Source organism: Pezoporus flaviventris, unplaced genomic scaffold (genome assembly GCF_033815535.1).
Source record: "Pezoporus flaviventris isolate CSIRO_AGI_PZ_B2104156 unplaced genomic scaffold, CSIRO_AGI_Pfla_v1 ptg000045l, whole genome shotgun sequence".
Taxonomy (NCBI): domain Eukaryota; kingdom Metazoa; phylum Chordata; class Aves; order Psittaciformes; family Psittacidae; genus Pezoporus; species Pezoporus flaviventris.
Genome location: NW_026892593.1, coordinates 30,622,684 through 30,638,288, shown reverse-complemented (window position 1 = coordinate 30,638,288; position 15,605 = coordinate 30,622,684). Strand labels below are relative to the sequence as shown.

At 36.5% G+C, this 15,605-nt stretch overlaps 1 protein-coding gene across 3 annotated transcripts in view; it reads right to left on the bottom strand.

Moving 5' to 3' along the window:
* The window catches only part of MON2 (MON2 homolog, regulator of endosome-to-Golgi trafficking), a 68,916-nt gene that overhangs the window by 17,213 nt on the left and 36,098 nt on the right, over positions 1-15,605 (bottom strand). Inside the window, exons 20-29 of one of the 3 annotated variants that reach the window (XM_061467829.1) lie at positions 14,800-14,901; positions 12,757-12,867; positions 11,987-12,162; positions 9,647-9,809; positions 8,839-9,132; positions 7,899-8,097; positions 5,931-6,559; positions 1,229-1,372; positions 672-689; positions 286-414 (exon numbers count right to left, since the gene is read on the bottom strand). In XM_061467829.1, coding sequence (XP_061323813.1) covers positions 286-414; positions 672-689; positions 1,229-1,372; positions 5,931-6,559; positions 7,899-8,097; positions 8,839-9,132; positions 9,647-9,809; positions 11,987-12,162; positions 12,757-12,867; positions 14,800-14,901 — 1,965 coding nt within the window. The remainder of the gene's footprint in view (positions 1-285; positions 415-671; positions 690-1,228; positions 1,373-5,930; positions 6,560-7,898; positions 8,098-8,838; positions 9,133-9,646; positions 9,810-11,986; positions 12,163-12,756; positions 12,868-14,799; positions 14,902-15,605) is intronic. The other 2 variants (XM_061467831.1, XM_061467830.1) reach the window with 2 other exon arrangements.

Here is a 15,605-nt window from a genome sequence, read left to right as displayed (position 1 = left end):
TTTCAAAGACTAATATTTTGTGGCCTAACACACTGGCTAATTTTTATTTTAACACTGAAATAGTGATGCTGACATTATCCAGCTACAGAACAATTCATACAGTCTAATCAATAGCCTTGCAGCTTCAAAAGAAATTACTACCTGCTGCTCATCTTCATAAAAATATCAATTTGTTTACTAAAGCTTTAAAGCTTCAAGAAAGTGTTTATCAACAGCTCAAAATAAAACTCGTTCTTTTCAGTATAAGATCATTAAACTCAGAGCATATGCAGGACAAACTTTTACCTTGATAATATTCTGAAGAACTTTCTCTGTTACCACCGCTTTATGGCAAGCTGTCTTTTGGTACAAGTCTACAACAACTTCCACTGATCTCTCAGCAAATGGTACATAATTCAATGCTACCCACTCCGCCTAGGAAAAGAAATTAGTAAATTACTGAACTATACGTGAAAAAAGGAACAGAAGACGTTATGTTTTGCACTGAAGCCTCAGTATAATACATGCAACGCTTGCTAAGAATATGGTCCAAGCAATAAAACAGCAAATACAATGCAGTCTGACTATGAAAATGTACTCAACATTGAAGTAACGTACATTTAAGTAGAAGAAATGTTGTGGTCTAGGCAAGACAACTACATTAAGACAATCTTTAAGGAAATTTAACTCACCGGTGCAAATAGTTGTATCTAGTGTGATTCCATTGTGTTGCAGGACAAATAGAATAAGAAAAATTAATACATACATAATAGTTACCTATTTGATTACACTGAATCAGATGCTCATGCTTAGTGAACAGCAGAGTACACAGCTAAAAAGAATTAGGGAACATGTCCCATTTTTTTGCAGCACGTGCAATTAAAAAATTTGCAGCTTGAGGGAATTTTCTCCATCCAAAATTATCATGTCTTTCTATTAAATCTGATATCACATGTAGGACAAGTTATTTTAGATTAATTCACTGGACAAACTCAGACGCATTCACTACAACTGGTGTCCAGGCAAGACCTTTCCTACACAAAAGAATACAAAGTATAAAAGCAAAGCAGAATTCAGAGGGAGCAAATGAAGATAACAAAGGCATGTAAAAAAATACTAATAACTTGTTACACAACATGCACAGCAGAGGTTTACAGATGGAATAAATGCATCTTGCTGAACAACCTATAGCTGAAGCTGAATTGGGTTCACCAGCCAAATGAAGCAAATGAGATTCCCAGTTAATTACCTGATTATATTTTGCATTTGCAATGTGCTTTGTTTCCAGCTGTCCATACTGTGGAGGCTTGCAGGAAAATTCTACAAAGGCCAACAGCTGGTCGAAGATTGCAGGATACATTATCTGCATACTTTCTGAGCCCACACATATAGCCTATACCAGAAGAAAATACAAAAGCTTAAATATGTTAGCTTGAGCTTTCATATTCAAAAATTTGCATCAGTAAAAAGAGCTCCTAAAGAAAAATTCACATGTAAGACTATGCAAGAGGCATGCTGTATAAAAGACAGCGCATAGTTCTAACAGTTTAAGGAAAGTAAGTTCTATTATTTCATTAAAGCTAATTAAGTGGCAAGCTGTCTGGACATATATAATTTAATAAATACATAGATCTCATTCCATCCAATAAAAGCTGTCTTCTCTTCACAAATTCTGCTTTGACATGACAGCAAAATATGCCTTATATAAGTCTTGTCTGCTGATCTCAGACACGTCTTTAAATTCTACTTCAAGGAACACTTAAATCTCAGAAGTAATTCATACAAGGTTTTTGTAAGTAGTTAAAATTGTGTCTTGCAGAAAGGAACATAAATAAAATGAGAATGATACGATTCTGATATAGCTGAAACTCATAATCTTGCTTTAAAATGGAAAACATTTCAGGAAGGGTGTGCTTTTAAGATGTCAATGAAATATCATGTTGTCATAGGCTAATGATTTCCTGCTGCAATATAAATCCCAAGGCAATCTTAGGGCATTTATTTTCAAAGCCAGACACAATGATTCTGTGAAGTTACTCCAATTATTTTCTGTCATTTTAAATGCCTTGTTTTTTCCTCCCAAAGTCTCTCCTCTCAAAGCCTCAAGAAACAGTCTATTTATTGCTCCACAAAAAGACCTTGTGCTTGGTACTGCCATTTTTCTCTGGGGAGAAATCAACTCCACTATTCATGAATCACAGATCATCCATGACAAATTGTGGCTCAACTCACTCAAGGTACCAACAGCTCCAATGGCTGTTTTGAGTGCAACCTCCATACTTGGGCTGTGTTATGAGCTTGAAAATATCCCAAGTCCCCAGCCATGAGAGGAAGCAAACCACCAGGGGCTACAGGCACTGTCATTGCTAGATCACCCTCAGACCTAGCTGCACCCATGGGCAATCTACAGCCTGCAGCACAGCACTCCGTGAATCATCAATGGCCTTTCCCTCTTCCTCAGCTTTCTGCAATTCAGAGCACATGTCTAATGCTCAAAAGGCTTTATCAACATTATGAATATAGTGCAGCACTTATTCTAAAAAGCCACATCCCTTTTCTGGTGCTCAAGTTCAAGACTGTACTGAACTCCATAAAAGATGTTTTGATGCTAGAAACTCACCTGTGTGGCAGAAGGTGCTTAACTGCTCACCTTAATGTATTGAACACTGTAAAAAATTTCAGCTGATAGGCTCCTGCACTAGAGTCACTGCACTAAAATTTAACAGGTTAATGCAAGGTTACGTACCTATTAGAAAAGGTATAAAAAATATTTTATATACCAACAGATGGCTTAGAAAGAGAAAGGGAGCATCTACAAACCCCTAGGTAACTTTTGTATAGATGCAGCTTACTTGCACAGGTCCAACTTACACTACCCAAAGAAGACTGTCTTAAGAAACCCCAGGGCTCAGTATTGAGACCGGTCTGCTTAGTATCTTTATGAATGATCTGGATGAGGGGATCAAGTGCACGCTCAGTAAGTTTGCAGAGTTGATCTGCTAGGAAGGCTCTGCACAGGAATGAGGACAGGCTGGACCGATAGACAGTGGACAGTTGCATGACGTTCAACAAGGCTCAGAGCTGGGTCCTGAATTTGGGCTACGACAACCCCATGCACCGCTAGAGGCTTGGGGAACAGCAGCTGGAAGGCTGCCTGGTGGAAAAGGGCCTCAGGGTATTGCCGAGGTCTGAGCCAGCAGTGTGCCCAGGTGGCCAAGAAGGCCAACGGCATCATGGTTTGTATTGTGTGGGCAGCAGAACTAGGGAAGACATTTGAGATGCTGGAGCAGTCCAGAGAAGGGCAATGAAGCTGGTGAAGGGTCTAAAGCACATTTTTATGAGTTGTGGCTGGGGGAATTGGAGGTGCTCAGCATGGAGGAAAGGAGGCTCAGGAGAGACCTTGTTGCTCCCTACAACTGCCTGAAAGGAGGTTATAGTGAAGTGGGTGTTGGTCTCTTTTCCCAAGTAAGAAGCAATAGGACAAGAGGAAATGGCCTCAAGTTGTACCTGTAGGCTGGATATTAGGAAAAATTTCCTCACTGAAAGTGCTGTCAAGCACTGGAATAGGCTGCCCAGGGGAGTGGCTGAGTCATCATCACCTTCCCTGGAAGTATTTAATGGACATGTAGATGTGGCATTGAGAGTTTTGCAGTGGACTTGGTAGTATTAGGTTAATGGTTGGAGTCCGCAATCTTAAAAGGTGTTTTTGAACCTAAACAATTCTATGATCTGTAATAGCCAAAGTTCAAAATATATTTGCCATTAATTCCAAGATTTTTATTATTATTATTCATTTCAGGATCAGTGGCAAAAAATTTCAGATGCTACTTGTTCTGTACTGGTGAACAAAACCAACAACTATTTCCTATTTGAAGTCTGTGCATGAGTAGCTTCTTACTCTTAATACGTTGTGAAACTCTTGTAAAAGTTTTAATTTACAAATAGAAGCATTTTCTATTCAGTCTACTGGAGTATTTTCAACTCTAAAAATTATCCATATATGATAAAAGGGAGAATTAAGTAACTTAGTTTTGAAAATTCATCTAACTAGAACTGCTTTTCAATGATGTTTATGCTTCTGACATTGGATAACTTATCTAAGCTGCAGAAAACCTCAAAAATAGCCTAGCAGAGTGTGTGACAAAGGATGTTTTCAGTACCTTTAAGAGCTGGCTATTAAAACGGAGTACTATTTACTGCATTAAGTGCACTTATTTACATACTTAACTAGAGAGATGCATAAATCAAAAAGTAATGGTCAGGCAACAACAAACCACAATCAAACCCGAAAATAAAATCCTCTGCAGATTGCTGTTTGTTGTAAAAATTGACACAGGACTCTGTTTGCAGAAATTTGTGCTTTAAAGCATCCTGGTACTAACCTTTACATTTTTTAATCGTTCAGATTAATCTAACAACTCCCAGTGCAGCTACTGTCATGGGCTATAGCTTTTATACTGGGAGATACTGTAAAAATTGAGGTACCTTCCTACTTAAGTCTGTATCTGCAAAGTCCTGTAACTGCCACACTAACCATTTAGATTGCAAGAGGGAAGGGGGAGATATCCATTTCTCATAGTGAGTTTTTCTGTTACTGTTTAACAGAACTTCAGCTACAGTAACTTAACATGGATAAGGAGACCAGCAAAGAAATAGAAAATTCCGAGATGAATAGATGGAGTGATTACAAGGGGAAAAAAAGGACCTGGGCAGGGCTAAACTGCTGGAAAGTGGAGGCCACAAGAAGATCACGGCTGACTGGAAAAGGATGAAAATGTAGCAGATACAACATTAAAACTTCATGTTATTTGTATCCCCACACACAAAACTTATATTTAATACCAAACTTCTAATTTTATGCCTCTGTTCTCAAATTACATTCATGAATATTTGTTAATCCCATAAACTAAATGAATGACTACAAGATAATGATTCTGGCTTGCTTGTGGGGTTTAAGTAAGTATGAGGTAAGTCAACCCACACCAAGCAAAAAGAAAACAAGATACAGAATTTTGCTGCTTGTCGAGTCGGCACCATGTGGTCTATGAGCTAAATGGGGCAGGATCCTATTGATGGGGAAAGGTATGACCACAGAGTTACGCAATGTGGTCATAAAATGAAAGTCCGTAGGGAATGAAGTCAGGTCATGTGGATGGCTCTAATTCTGACATTTCCCCAAGTAGGTCTTTTGGGGCGTTTCAGGACTTATATTTTTTTTAAGCAGTGCTTAATATAAATGCATTATCTCATTCATTATCAACTTTGCTTCTTCTGAATAAGTAAGTTTTCTGAATGAACAGTGTATTCTGCAAGGAGATACTTTACAACTCCAGAAAGAAAGAAGCACTACTTTTTTTCTTTTTTTAACTAACCAAAAAGATGGCATCGTAATTTGGTGTTTACAGATTCACTTGCATGAAGGGTATACTTTGAGGGTGAGTTCTGTAGTAAGAATTTTTTAAGCAGATATGAAGCATTTTCCTTAACTCATTAACCAGAGGTAAGAAGCTAAGAGCTCTGCCAGAGATCCTTCTATACTTTATGTTTTGCATGAACTCAAAGTTCTCATGATTACTAGTCTTCTAGACTTTGTTATGGTAGTACCTGGGCAATGTAAGGAACACGGTCTGTGGGCCTGTTCCCTCAACTCCATGTACAGACCTTCGTAACAGTACAACACTTTAACACAAGTAAATGAATACAAACACAGGACAACACTTAAGGTATTTCTGTAATCAAGTAAAAGTGCCTTTCATAAAGATTACACCACTCCTTTCAATGCAGAGCACTCGGGTTGCACCAAGAATGGAGATCAGATTGTTCTATTACAATACACTGTCCAATTACAAATTAAAAAATCATGTTTAAGTCACCAAACTATAGTTCTGAGAAGAAGAACCGAGACACAGTGTAGTTTACCTTTCACCGCATATTTGAAGTCACGTTATTACCTTTTGTAAAACATCTAAAGCTGTAAGCACTGCTTCCTGTAAACTTGTCAAAACTGCTTCAGTGTAAGATGGAAGGATGAAAGGGGAAGCATCAGAACTGATTGGAACTGAAACAGCACCATGCAAAATGACACCCAGCTTTTGGAGATCATCCATGCTGAAACCAGTTTTGATGTGTTGGTAAAGAGCCGGGAATATCTGAATTAAAGCTGTAAGAAAAGGCTGGCTGGGAATGAAAGTCAATTTATCACAAGTAACTGGAGGCCTTGTACTTTCTGAACCAATCCTATACCAGCTGTTCCAGGCTGCCCACCAAAGATTCAAATCTTCAATCTCATCTGTTATTACAGGTGGTTCAGATCCACTGTATCTTCCAATTCTTTCTCCTATGGAGTCAGTTCTCATGAATGATCTGCCAAGACTAGTGGCAGTTGCTGTCCCTACCACCACAGGTACAGAAACATTGATAGCAGGTGGTGTATCGGGTTTCTCAGAGTCTCGGACAGGAGACACAATTTGTAAGATCTCCTGGAAGCTTTTCAGGGCAGCCAAGGAAACTTCATTGTTTTTGCTGAGTGCTGCTGATTGGATGTGATCAAGAAGAACATCCCAGGCTTGGGAAAAGTCTCCTATTTAAGAAAAGAGAGGGGAAAAAAATATCAACTTGGAACGGACTTCTTCATCCTCTTCCCACCCACTCTGTCTCTAAAAGGCTGTTCAAGTACTTGTTGCTCTAATACATAGATATTCCATGAGGTTAGATGATGGCTTGAATGACTTTCAGAATGTTATCAGTTCAATCATAATCAGAAAGAATGAATGGAACACAGAAACACACAAATATGAAGAATGAAACAATATATCTACATTCATGTTGAATTCAGTGGCAAAAAATCACACCCCATCCCATATCACAAACATGTATTTTCTTAATTCAGTACAGTGAAACAGATCAGCTGTTATACATACCAGATGCCTGTTGATTTAAGCACGTACAAGGAATTATGAGTCAAATGTATAGTCATGCAATTAATTTATAAAGATTTGATTTTAAACTGCCCTGATAACTGCACTGTGGAGAGATTTCTTTCTTCTTTTTTTTTTGAAGTCTGAGTTTTTCATCGATTTTAGCTTTAGCTTCCAATTTTCTATGTTACTAATTACAGGTTCTAAATAATTAAAATACTCCTGTAATGGTTTCTTTTTTATTCAGTTTTAATTCAGGTTTAATATAGTTTAAAATCTACTACATTTCTGCAGATGACCAATACTCCTGATAGCTACTAATATGTTGATAACTTGTACCACAAATAACCAAAATAAAATAACAGACAACTTATTCCTAGTTTTTTATATATATATATATTAATTGCATACTATGGGATGGTGAAGTTACATTAATGTAATGCAAATTATACATTCCCTGTTTCTTTATTGCTTCCTCCTTATAGAAATTAAACATTAGGTTATTTACCAAGCTACTGTAAAATACTACTACATACAATTGTACAACGTAAATGTTCAATACTTCACTGACTTTACCAGCAAGCCCTCTTTATATTGTAAGAGCACTGGTTAAACCTGACACACTGATGCCATGGAAGAGTTCCAGGCAAGTGTTGCATAACCTTAGAAAGACAAAAGGAAAGATATTCTCACAACCAAAAGAACAGAAAAATTATTACTCTTAACAAGCTATTAAAGCTATTTGGCACCCAGAATTGTGACTACTAAGATTTAATCTCAGGTACTGTGATATGGAAGATTAAATTGGTACTTACAATTTTTTGACTCTAAGGAGCATGAATTAAAAACTCTAATTTTCATGACATTTGAAGTGAGACAAAACAGAACACATTTTAAAGCTAAGATTACGACTCTTGCCCAGTACTTTCACTGAAAAAAAAAAAATACAAGAGCAGAAAGTTTATTACTGTATCTCTCACTAACTTTAACTATAAATTTTACCTAAAGGCTGCAGTAAGTATCTCCTGGTGTTAAAAATTCTTGCAACTCCAGCCAGTGTTAATACCCATGTCTCAGCCCACTGCTTCTCAGCTGTGTCCCTTGAGTGATGAATGAGAATGTTGCCTCCTCCTGATTCAATCTTCTCTTTGTCAGCTGTGGTAGAAGATTCTCGAACCCTATCCAATAGGTGAAATAAAACCTGTAATAGTCAGAAAAAGAGGGAAAAGGCAACTTTTCAAATAACATAGTTGTATTCATGGTAAAACAAGTAAGAAAACCAGTAATTTTTCCATTATCTTTTTTGTCACTGGGTCACCTTGAGTATTCCCTTATTCTAAACAGTCTCTGCAACAGCTAAGAGTAAGAATCTGCCAACTGATGTTCACTTGAGAAGGGTTAGAAACAGCATGATCAAAACCACTGAGGACAGTGTTAGCACTAACTGAAGGCTAAAACCAGTGGATCTCGGATACCTCTTAGATACAATAGGCAGACTCAGCTACAGCCTGATTTTTACATAAGGCACAATCAACATGACTGTGATCCAGAACAGGGCATTTCACATATTCTGTCAAAGAGAGCCAAAAGCTCAGTCTAATATCACATCAGCCCAATCAAATGACCCTCAAACATCTCTGTATTTTTGCACAAAAAATGAGTCACTTCTCCTTGTAGGAAGCAAACAGACTTTTATCCAAGTCCTGAGTAAGAAAGTAACGATCAAAATACAAAATTCACATTTCATAAGAGGTTTTAAGAGACACAGAAAGCGTTAAAAAACACCCTCACTCCCCGAGAAATCACATTTCTGCCACCATATGTTATTGTCGTCTTTAAAAATCTTAATAAACTAGCTAATTGATATTAAAATAGCATGTCAGTGGCTATCAAAATGTGAATGCAATTTAGAAAACCTTTAGTGGAGTCTTGCACATCATACCTTCCATATTACTGTGTGCCATGTTGAATGTTGCAATAAAGTTCCATGAGCACCGATAGTAGAAAACAATGTCTGCCCAGCGCTCTTCCTAACTGCAGGTCGGGGATCCACACACAGCTCTCCAAGTTTTGCATACAGGCATAACCAAAGACAGTCAAATGGTGATGCAGGATGAAAAGGTCTATTCAGCATCACTCCCTTTTCTTCTGCCTGTTTCTGCAACACTGCTTCTTCTTTGTTTAGCTCCTTCTCAATTATTTCACCTCTTTGGAAAAAGTAGTCTGAAATATTCCACTACAAAATAAATAAGACATATGCTGTTATACAATAAAAATATTATAATGATCTTAATAATCACGCAGTAAATTGTTTCTCATTTTTTATATTTAAGAATATTTTGTGAAGTATATCAAGATACTAATTTCCCTACACTGATGGAAGAAAATCAGCACATAAATACCAAAAGGTGTAGAAAGTATTTTTTCTTAGCCTCAGCTTTAAGGTTCCATTTACACCTGAAGTACTACAAAGGGAGAGAATGTATTAAAAATAAGATACTGATGAACATGGTTACAATACAACACTATTTCTTTAACTAACCCTGGAGTCATGCAGATTAAAGATAAATTGTGCTCACTCAATTTACATACAATTCCAAATGACAGCATGGGAGTTCACTAAGAACTCAAAAAATAGGTTTTGGCTTTAACTTGTAGCATTGACTACATATTAATTTTAATTAAAAAAAGAAAAAAAGAAAAAAAAAGAGAGTCAGAAGCAGCATCACTGTATTTGATATAAAACTCACCAACAAACCAATTGACGTTAAGCTAATATTTAACTCTTGATTGTGAAGTCCAAAGTTCCCGGCAACTTCAACAACTATCTGTAGACAAGTACACGGCATTGTTGGAAGAAAGTCTGTCACAACCAACTGAAGACACTGGAATGCAGTCCGTATTAGGGACTCTCTTAAAAAAACAAAACAAAAACAAAACACGCACACACTCATTTCTAATTTCTTCAAGAGCACAGCAATGTTTTGAATGCAATACCTCAGGAGATAGCATTACTTAGAAAAAGAAAAAAATACACTTAGCATTTTTGAGATTAATTTGCAACATTTTAACTGCTTTACGTTAGAGGCTTTTTACAGGTATTGGGTTGAAGCTTCTAATTCTGATGGAGCGTTTTAGTCCATGTTAACTAGCTAATGAAGTTCAGATTCTCCACTGGCCCTCACTAGTTTTATATCGTGAAGTCCACTTCTCTGATCTAGAGTTCTAGGACTTCTTAGTTTAAATGTGTCAGCTAAAAAAGCCCCAACAGACAAAACAAAGCTTAAGTTTAAACACAATAATCAAAGAGTAAGCTCTTATGGACAGTTTCTTGCACAAGCAATCACAAATCACTTAAAGTATGCCAAACATGTAGGCAAAATACATATTATGTTGGACAAAATCTTTTCAAAATATCTTGCCTTCTGAATGCAAACATTAAATAAAAATGTAGTACAGAAAGCAAGTGAGACCATTATGTTAGCATGCATCTTCCATAATAAATAAAAATACATTCCTATTTAATGTCTGCATTCAGAATTTAATTCTGAATGCAAAATATTTATGAAATATCTACTTAATGGCAGTTGTTTGGAAAAGATTTTGGCTAAGATAAAATACTATGTAGTATAGAAAAGGTTCGTGAGAAGGAGGTCTCAGAAGCAGCAAGGTCATCTTTAACTAAAACCTTGGAATCCTGGAATCCAGGATGTTCACTGAGCAGAGGGAAACTTCTGTGAAGAAAGTGTCACAGTCAGTAAGTTTATATGTAATGTATGATAACAGCACTGAATCATGTGCTCACAGCTATAAATCAGGTAAGAAATTCAGCTGCTTCCCAAGGAAAATGAGGCTTGCTTAATGTTTTTCCTGCTATAGTTGATATGAGGTTGGCAGACAATGCCATGTAGTTGATTATTCCATATGCTTTGCTGGAGAAGACAAAGATATAACACAAGATCTTAGTAATATATTAAGTTATCTGCCAGCGAGGTATGGGTTTGAGATGAAAAGGGATCTGAAAATCATCTTGAGAAGGAATCTCTGCTGGTTCTTATCCATCAACAAAAAAACTGAAACTCAAAAGGCATGTAGGAACCACAGAACACACTGCACCAAGTATGGAAACAGCAGGTATCAAAGGAAGCATGGTTACCAAAAAGAGGATGCTCACAACCATGTATGTAAACATCCTTGGGGATTGGAGGGAGTGCTACTGCTAGAGCAAGCAATACTGATACAAGGGCAAAACCCTTCAAGCATTTGAAGGGGCTCTAGCAGGTCTTCATGTGTCCAGAAGGCAGAAGCTAAGATGGGGTGGAAGGAGAGAGATGCCAACATGAATTCTTTTGATACCAGGGTTATTTGATGTCCTACCCTGGTGCCAGTTTTGACTAGCACCAAAGAAAGAATAATATGGTCTAAGTGTGCGGGTACAGTTCTTGGCACTTAGAGTCCAGGGTCCGATGTTCATTTTACTGCTCATTTCGAAAAACTCCCGGCAACTTCACCTCTCACTTCCCATTGTAACATTCCCCTTCTGTTGGCAAGAGTCAGCTGTGCTAGTCAGTCAAGGGATTCACCCACAGCAAGTAAATAAACTTCCACCCTTGTGCTACCAGCACCCATTTAGGGAGGAAGGCTTCAACAAAAACAGAGAGTGTTCAGAAGATGCCACACACTAGAGACTACCTGAAGATTTTGGAAGAAAAAGGAGCAACAGAAGAACTGTGAGCAACAGCCAAGCCATACAGAATTATCTGCAAGCACCAGACACGTGTCCAGCAGATGGTTAAGATCAAATGAACTGGCACCAGGAGCACTCCTCAGTGTATACTGCACGGTGATCACTGGAGACACTAGAGTGGAACAACACCCTGTTCTTCTGAAAGGTTAATTCAGTAAAAGAAAAGTGTGCCATAGGAAACATTAAAAATTTTACTTTTATTGAGTAAAATTGTTCACAAGTAAAAATAACAATGAAAATGATGGTTATTATTGAGGTGACTATTAAAGCGAGAAAAAAAAAAGTGGAATTATTCTACTGCTCTTATCTTACTCGATTTTAAAATTTCATTTCCATCACTTACCCTTGATCACTTCGGATTGCCCCCATGACTCCAAGCACCAATGGCCAACCAGGTCCTAAGCTGTCACCCTGACTTTGCAAAATCTGTAGCACACACTCCAACTGCTTGATCCCGATATCGGGATGACTAATGTTTGACAGTTCCTTTAGTGGATTCAGTAACAGCAACTGCAGTCTCTGAAAGTTAACAATAAAGCATAGTGAGGATGCTAAAATTTAATTGATCCTTGCAACTTTACACTCACCCAGCAGGGCTAGACTCAGCTTCCTATTATAGAGACCTTGAAAAAACTACCCATTGAACCTCAACAAAAAGAGAGGTTCATTGAACCTCAACAAAAGAGAAAGTAAAAATATCAGAATGTTTTATTAATAATGGGTTGAATAGCAGTGATTTAGAAGGTCAGGCAATTTATTTTTAACCTGTCACTGTATCACATATACACTTCTAAACATTCTGGAATTGTTTTACACTCAAGAGGGTGATTTGTAATTTGTTCTAACAAATGGACATACTATGCAAGCCTCACCACTTTTGTAATGCATTTGAAACAAGTAAGGAAGGTAGTTCATTAGAATGCATGAGGTAATTTTCAATAGTTACACTGGAATGTTACAGCTGTAGGCTTTATAAACTCAATAGTAAAGCTGCTTTATGAATGCCCCTAATTCATTGAACTGTAGAAAATTTCCTCTAGGGAAGATTTTGATTTCAGGTTCATTTTAAGCTCCAGAAAAGGAGGAAAGCAGCTGCTCTTAAACTTACTTTACCTGATTTTGAGATAATGGAGGATCATGGCTGAATGTCAGTCCTGCTTTAATGAGAGAAGTTAAAGCTTCTGCTCCCCATTCTCTCATTCTGGAGTTTGGATGCTGACACACCTGAAAACACATCAATGTTTTGTTTAAAGTCACTTTTGTTTAACCAAGATTTGAATATATGTAACAATATTAAAAAAGGGTATTTTTAATTATATTAGAATTTACATACACTATTATAATATTTTTACAACAATACAATAGATCTCTAGATGATAAAATTATTTTTTATAACAAAAAGTAGTATCTTTTGGACAAACATACCTTCTGAATACGGAAGCAATAGGAAGCAGTGAAAGACACAGAAGGAGAAATAATGAAAACCACAGCAGTTCAAGCCAATACATTTCCCAAAATGAATATACTAACTGCTAATTCAGAGAGTGATTGGTTAAAAAGCACCAAACAACTCTTCAATGACTGCCTGAAACTCTCAGGTTCAACTTTGCCTTAAGCTACTATAAAATTCAAAGCTTCATCTTTCACACATTGCTTCACATAATCAAGAGAGGAAGCATGACAGTAGCCAACACAGAAAGCATCTGCTCTTCGATATTCTCAAATACAAAAAGTAGCTACACAGTGAATATAAAATAAGCCTTACAGTTCATTATTTCAAAACAGTAGCAAACACTATTTTAAGCTGAAGTTTCAAATGTGTGTCTTCTCTTTGCGAACCTATCTAAACTTAACAGTTTTCCTAACTGCTTTTTTTAGAGCAGAAAAATTACAAATGTTTTGCAAATCCAGTTCACAGATACCTAGTATGAACTGTACTCCCATAACTGATACACTGCCCTGAAACAAATCAGGTAAGTCCACTGTTTCATTGACCTCTGCACAGTTATTTCCACCTACCCTTCCAGCCCTAGCTCAGGTGGTATGAGAATCCAGAATCAAAGTCTAAGGCAAGGATCATTAGGAAGGCTGGCAGTTTTGTGTTTTGGACATTCCCTTATCAATCACTAACCAAACTGAAAAAGAGGACAATGCAGAAGAGCCAGCTTAATGCTCAAAAATGCAGTCAAGAAATAGCTACTCTCCTGCAGTGCTTATATGTTTGTTACCTTACATAAAAAAAAAAAAAAAAAGAGAGAATTCAAACTACTTCATGATGCTCTGAATTTGACCAGATAACAAATTCTTCCCTCAGTTTGGGTTTAATTGAATTTGGCACTGGTGTTCTCCTTCCTTACTGTACCTCAAAGATGATCTGCATAAATCAGGTTACAGATGGCTCCTTCTTAATACTGTTTGAAATAATGCACTGGTTCTGAGGAAGTCTAAGACTTTCTGAAAAATGAGGAAGAAAAACTTTCTTCTTCACCCCCTTTAAATCAAACCCTGTTCTTGTTTCTCTCTTCTACGTATCTGTATAGAGAATTAAAACTTTACAATTATATTCCATTACCTGTTTCTAATTTCAAATTCAAAATTTAAGATTTTTTTTTTCCTTGACAGAGCATATTTTCATATTGAAGTTAAAATACTGAAGAAATATAAGTAGGATTATGACACCTATATTTGTACAGTATTTCCTTAAAAATACCATTCAAAATGTTAGCTTAAGTATTTTTAAAACAAGCAAACCCTTTGTTACTAAATCCAGTGACTTCAATCTATTTGGTAAGGATGCAAAAACATATTAAAATCTTCCTAGATATTTGTACTACGTGAATCCAAAGTGAAACCTGTTTGCGTTACCTTTGTTATAACATATATATGACATAAATTGATCATTTTAAACACTGCTGTGTTTAAAACATATAAGGACTGATGGCACCTAAAAGTCAATAAGATCTATTAAAATATTTGAATTTAAATATATAAGTTCACTTTTAAAAAAAAATTGTGAAGCATTCAAGTTGCAAAAACAAAGTGCATGTAAAAGCAATCTAAATTGTTTTTAAAAACTACACTTTACAAATGTATTTCCACAAGATCTTTATTAATACAAACTAACTTCTAGTACAACGTATAAAAACAATTCTTTACCTCCATAAGATGACCGGTCAGAGGTCTCCAAAGAATCTCAATCCTGTGCATGTTAACTAGTCCTGTTTCCAGTAATTTAGCAACAGCAAAAAGTGATGGTTCCTTAATAAAATGGAATTTGAACACATGACTTTGAGGTGACTCAGATAATGTCAGAGCCTGCTGCTACATTATAATTTACAAATTAAGGTGCAACTCATCTCACTGAAGTACTGTGTTTTGTAGGCTGTGAATGCTGTCACAGCAGCTTGGGTAGCATGGCTGGGAAATTTCCACAGCATCTGCAGTACTTCATGAGAAGCCACAAGGGGGTAGCAACAGCATACCATGAAAAACACTTCTGTCATAATTTTCCATATAGTTTTCTCCAAGTTTGACAATAACCAGAGTTACTGATGCTCCTTTCAAAACTGAAATTTTTACACAGTCCTCCCTCCAAACAGTTTCATAACATATGTTACTAGACAAATAGTCTTTTCCCCATGAAAACTTTTAAAGTTTAGTTTATATATGAACAAACAATAAAGGATATTTCATTTAAGAATCCCCTTATGCTTTATATTCCATCAGCTTCATAAATTCCCTGCAGGAATATGATAATTTTCCCATTCATCAAGTACAGAAGTGATAAGCTTTTTCTAATTTTTAGGTTTTTTTTTACGTCAAGATACAGTCAAAATTACTGTTGTGCTGGAATTATTCTCTGTTGTTATTTCTGCTGATATTTTATTCTTACTTAAACACAAACTTTGCTTGTTTTAATTCATTTGCTGTTACTGTAATTGGCAAATATTGTAACACATATT